Below are 4,661 nucleotides of genomic sequence, written 5' to 3' on the forward strand. Positions count from 1 at the left end.
ACGGGCAGGAAGGTGAGGGCCTGGGACTGGGACCTGGGAAGAGGCCAGAGGAGTGACCACATGCCAGAACTTGGAGGACAGCAGGAAACAGCCCCCCCTCCCCAGGATGCCTGGGTACCCGTATTGGGTGGGTGCGGGCCTTCTCCCTTGACCTGTTGAATATCCCCAGCAGGTGGCACCTCTTTGCTCCATAAAGACTTCTTATCTTTGGTTCCTGGAGCCCAACCAGTTTGGGGGAAAGGCTCTGGAATATGAGGAAGGAGAGGCCTAGGTTCAAATCCCACCTTGGACATGTTCGCAAAGGAAATCCTGAGCTTCTGTTTCCTTCTCTTAAAATGGAATGGAATTTTGCTGAAGGCAGCAAAATGTTTTGTCAACTTTGAGGCTCTTTTTAAATATTGGCTATTATGTATGAATAGATGAGAATCTGATGCTCAAGGTTTGGATCTGGATTCAAATTCTGGCTTCACTTCTTGCTCCCGGAATGAAAGTAACTTGCCCCATCATTTGTAAAATGGACCAATTAGCTATGGAGGGTCCTTCTGGCTGTAAATCCAGGGGTCCCTCCAGAGGCTCTGCTTCTTCCTATCTCAATCCTCATCCCCTCCTCTTGTCAGGGTTTGCTCATCTATCCCAGTTCCTGCCCTGAACCAGCTATAAGACATTGACTGGCCCCTGCACCCATGTCTACATGCCCAGGTTGGGAAGAGAACTTCTGTGAGTAAGGGGAAGGAGGCCAAGAGACTGACTACCCCTGCCTCCACCAGGTTTTGACAGTGGATGCCCGGAACCATGGAGACAGCCCACACAGCCCTGATTGCAGCTATGAGGCCATGAGCGCTGACCTGCAGGCCCTTCTGCCCCAGCTTAGCCTGGTCCCCTGTGTCCTCATCGGACACAGCATGGGGGGTAAGACGGCCATGATACTGGCAGTGCAGAGGGTAAGAGTACCCCCATAAGAGCCAGGGGAATGAGGGAGAGGAGGAGAGATGCAGGAAGGGAAGGAGAAAAAGAGAAAGGAAGTGAGGGAAGGAGGAATAGAGGAAGGAAAGAGACAAGGAGGAGGGGAGGGAGGGAAAGAGAGGAAGAAAGGAAGAAAATATTAAATGTTCTTTCAGTCATTTTAGTCAGCTCCAACCCCATTTGGGGTTTTCTTTTTTTTTTCTTTTTTTTTTCTTTTTAACCCTTACCTTCCTTCTTAGAATCAATGTGTAAGGCAGAAGTGTGATAAGGGCTAGGCAATGGGGGTTAAGTGACTTGCCCAGGATCACACAGCTAGGAAGTGTCTAAGGCCAAATTTGAACCCAGAATCTCCCATCTCTGGGCCTGGCTCTCAATCCACTGAGCCACCCAGCTGCCCCCTGGGGTTCTCTTGACAAAGATGCTAGAGTGGTTGTCTCTTTCCTTCTCCAGCTCATTTTTCAGATGAGGAAACTGCACCAAACAGGGTTATGTGACTTGCCCAGGGTCTTAGTTGGTGTCTAAGGCCAGATTTGAATTCAGGTCTTCCTGACTCCAGGTCTGGCACTCTATCCACTGTACCACCTAGCTGTGTTTACTTTGTACCAAAACAATCCCTGCCGTGGAATTCTAAGAGGAGTGGGGTAAGATAGCCCAGTAAGGGGGAACAATGTTCAGAGAAGGATGCTTTGATACAGAAAATCATGGGGATGGGGATGGCGAGCAGATTTCTAAACCATTCCTAGGAGCAGTCCTTCCCCATGGTTCCAGACCTGGAAAGTGGAAGAGAAGGCAGGTAACAGGATTGGAGAAGATGCCCAGAGACTTGGGAATGAGGCATAAGGCCTGGAAGACAATAAGCACTTACTGGATGCTTTTTGGCTAATGATGGAAACCTGGCTGAGGCAGCCACCAGTCAGAACTGGGAAGGCCCAGGCTGGAGTCTGGAGATAGAAGGATTCAAGCTCCAGGGCCCAGTTTGGGTCCTGAGCTGAGGAGGCTATTGAGCAGGAAAGGAAGATGGGAGTGGTAGGCTTTGAACCAGAGCCTAAAGAGAAGTTTGCTTGGTACATCTCTCTCCCTGCTGAATTCTAGTGGCCAAAACAGGAGATTTCCAGGGCCTACGAACTGGGGGATCTTAGAGTTGAGGTTCAAGTCCTAAGATTAGCCCTCCCTCCCCTGCTCTGATATCCCCACAGCTCTGTGGATAGAGGGGGTATTATCAGTGACTGAAAAAGCCTTGAAATGACCCCACAGCTTCACCTTTGGCCTGTTAGTGCCCTTCCTCTCCCCTCTTCTGAGCCCTGCCTTAGTGACACCCGTGAGGGTGCCACAGGTCACCCTGAGAATGACTTCTTCCCTGTAGCCAGAGCTGGTGGAACGTCTGGTCCTGGTGGACATCAGCCCAATACCAACCACAGCTGACTTAAACTTCCACACCTACATGACAGCCATGAAGGCTGTGCACATCCCCAAGGACCTGCCCCTCTCTCGGGCCCGAAAAATGGCAGATGAGCAGCTCAGTCCTGTCATTAAGGTAATCCTTGAGGATCCCGGTGAGCAGGGGAAGGGGGTTGGGGAGACAGGCTTAGAACAAAGTTGGGGGTGGCAGTACTCTGGGGAATATGGAAGAAAGGTTCATAGGACCGTCCTCCCCCAGAGGCAGTGTGTACAATGGAAAGATCTGGTTCAGATCCTTCCCCAGTGCTTCCTGCCATGGACAAATCACTTCCCTTAGCCTCCTCTGTAAAGGGAGGGTCTTAGGCCAGAGGGCCTGTGAGGGTCCCTCTGCTTTTAGAGGGACCATCTTTTCCATGGGGGAGGAGGGCATTCTCCAGGTGGCTGCTGAGCCAGGCTGAATTAGAGACTGAATTGGGGATAGAGATGGACCTGGCCTGAACAGGGAGGGAAAGAAGGAATTGGGAATCCAGGGGAATGTACCCACTAAGCCCACTTGCCCCCTAGGCTATCAGTGTGAGGCAGTTCCTCCTCACCAATCTGGTAGAATCCAATGGGCAGTTCGTGTGGAGAATCAACCTTGAAGGCCTGATCCAGCAGCTGGACAAGATCAAGGATTTCCCTCTGCTCCAGGGTTCCTACTCTGGCCCCACACTCTTCCTCAGTGGTGCTGAATCTGATTTTATCCAGTAAGGCTGGGCACTTGTCCCCCATAACCATTGCTTGACTCCTGTCCCCCTTGTCTCCCTTTATGCCTCTCTTTCAACATCTTCTCCTCTAACTCCACAGGCCAAGTCACCACCCTGAGATCAAGCGTCTGTTCCCTCAAGCTCAGATCCTGTCTGTCCCAGGGGCTGGCCACTGGCTTCATGCTGATCAGCCCCAAAGCTTTATGGCCAGTATTAAAGACTTCCTGTCCTTGCAGTGAGCTCTTCCCTCTCTCTCCATCCCCAGTGGCTCTCAAGCTCTCAGAAGACCCTGGGGACCAGAGGGCGCCTCCTGCTGGGGAAGAAGGAAGCCCAGGACTGTTACCTCCTATCCACCACAACCAGTGTTTCAGACTTTAACAAATAAAGCTATTTCTAGCCCCATCTGGAGGGAAAAAAGAAAGAAATTAAGTTTTGCTAATATTTCAAATATAGATCAACATCTTCACTCTCCATGTGTTTATGTATCATGTGTTAATAATCAAATGATAAACACATTATAGTTCAAAGAGAGCAGAGTTTTGTACTATTAATAAGCAAAATACAAGAGGAAAAAAGGTTCGTGTCATTCATTTCTTTTTTAACTGTTTAAACTGACTATAATAGAGACATGGTAGTTGTTACCCATTCAGTCAATGAGCAGGTTTGGGGGGCACAGCTACTAAGTGCCAGATGCTCTCCGAAGCCCCGAGGGGTAGGAGGATAAAATGGGGAGACGCAGTCACTGCCCTCGAGGAGCTGCCAGTTTGTTCAGTTACAGAAGGAGGTCCCTGGTTGCTATAAGAGTGTATGGAGGATTAAGAGCTAGAAGGGATATTTAATTCAACCAATACATTAGACAGATAAAGACACTGAGGCCCACCTCAGTCCTTGTTAATGGGGGGAGACGATTTGCCCAAAGCCAGAGGCTCATAAAACTAGAAATTATTTCAGAGGCCATCTTGTCCCACTCATTTTATAGATGCTAAAATGAGGCCTAGGGAGGTTGTGGCCTGCCCAAAATAAATCGGGGTGGGGGTGGGGGTCATTTGTTTTTCAGAGATTTAAGACTATTGTTTATGGACCCTCCTAAAAGCCAGGATGAATCCACCTGGGATGAACTATACCAAGTGTCTGACTTCCCATCTCCAGAGATGGTGCCTGTAGGGCAAGAGATCCAACTTTACCCTTCAATCCCACCCCACCCCCCAGGGGTGGGGGAAAAGAACCAAGGCCTGTTCAGTAATTAAGGATCTAGACCTCAAACTGGTAGCATAGCCAGCCACCAGGGAAATCCAGGGTAAAGACATATCCGTGTGTGTGTGTGTGTGTGTGTGTGTGTGTGTTTCAATTTCCAGTTGCTTTTTTGCTTTTTCTCCCAATGCTAACAGAAGTCGGAAGCCTTGGAATTAGGATTTGAACTCAGATCCTCTGACTACAGAACCACTATTATTACCATTATGCCAAATAATGTTGACTAACAGCTAGAATTCCAACCCAAGCCCTACGACTCCAACTTCAGTGTTTGCTCCTCTGTTCTGTGGGACCAACCAGAAG

At 49.4% G+C, this 4,661-nt stretch overlaps 1 protein-coding gene across 1 annotated transcript; it reads left to right on the plus strand.

The window, feature by feature from the left end:
* Nucleotides 1-6: 6 nt before the first annotated feature.
* LOC123255247 (protein ABHD11-like) lies at nt 7-3,672 on the plus strand. The gene is made up of 5 exons (XM_044684084.1): nt 7-12; nt 768-941; nt 2,327-2,497; nt 2,926-3,107; nt 3,208-3,672. The coding sequence occupies exons 2-5, from the start codon at nt 834-836 to the stop codon at nt 3,344-3,346; spliced, it is 600 nt and encodes a 199-aa protein (XP_044540019.1). The 5' UTR covers nt 7-12; nt 768-833; the 3' UTR covers nt 3,347-3,672.
* Nucleotides 3,673-4,661: the final 989 nt, after the last annotated feature.

This window comes from Gracilinanus agilis, unplaced genomic scaffold (assembly GCF_016433145.1).
Source record: "Gracilinanus agilis isolate LMUSP501 unplaced genomic scaffold, AgileGrace unplaced_scaffold41678, whole genome shotgun sequence".
NCBI lineage: Eukaryota > Metazoa > Chordata > Mammalia > Didelphimorphia > Didelphidae > Gracilinanus > Gracilinanus agilis.

Excerpts from the sequence above, each read along its gene's own strand:
- LOC123255247 (XM_044684084.1), top strand. The coding sequence starts at position 834 with ATGAGCGCTGACCTGCAGGCCCTTCTGCCCCAGCTTAGCCTGGTCCCC. Across the intron at positions 2,498-2,925 it reads AGCTCAGTCCTGTCATTAAG|GCTATCAGTGTGAGGCAGTT; the intron begins GTAATCCTTGAG and ends CTTGCCCCCTAG. Across the intron at positions 3,108-3,207 it reads GCTGAATCTGATTTTATCCA|GCCAAGTCACCACCCTGAGA; the intron begins GTAAGGCTGGGC and ends CTAACTCCACAG.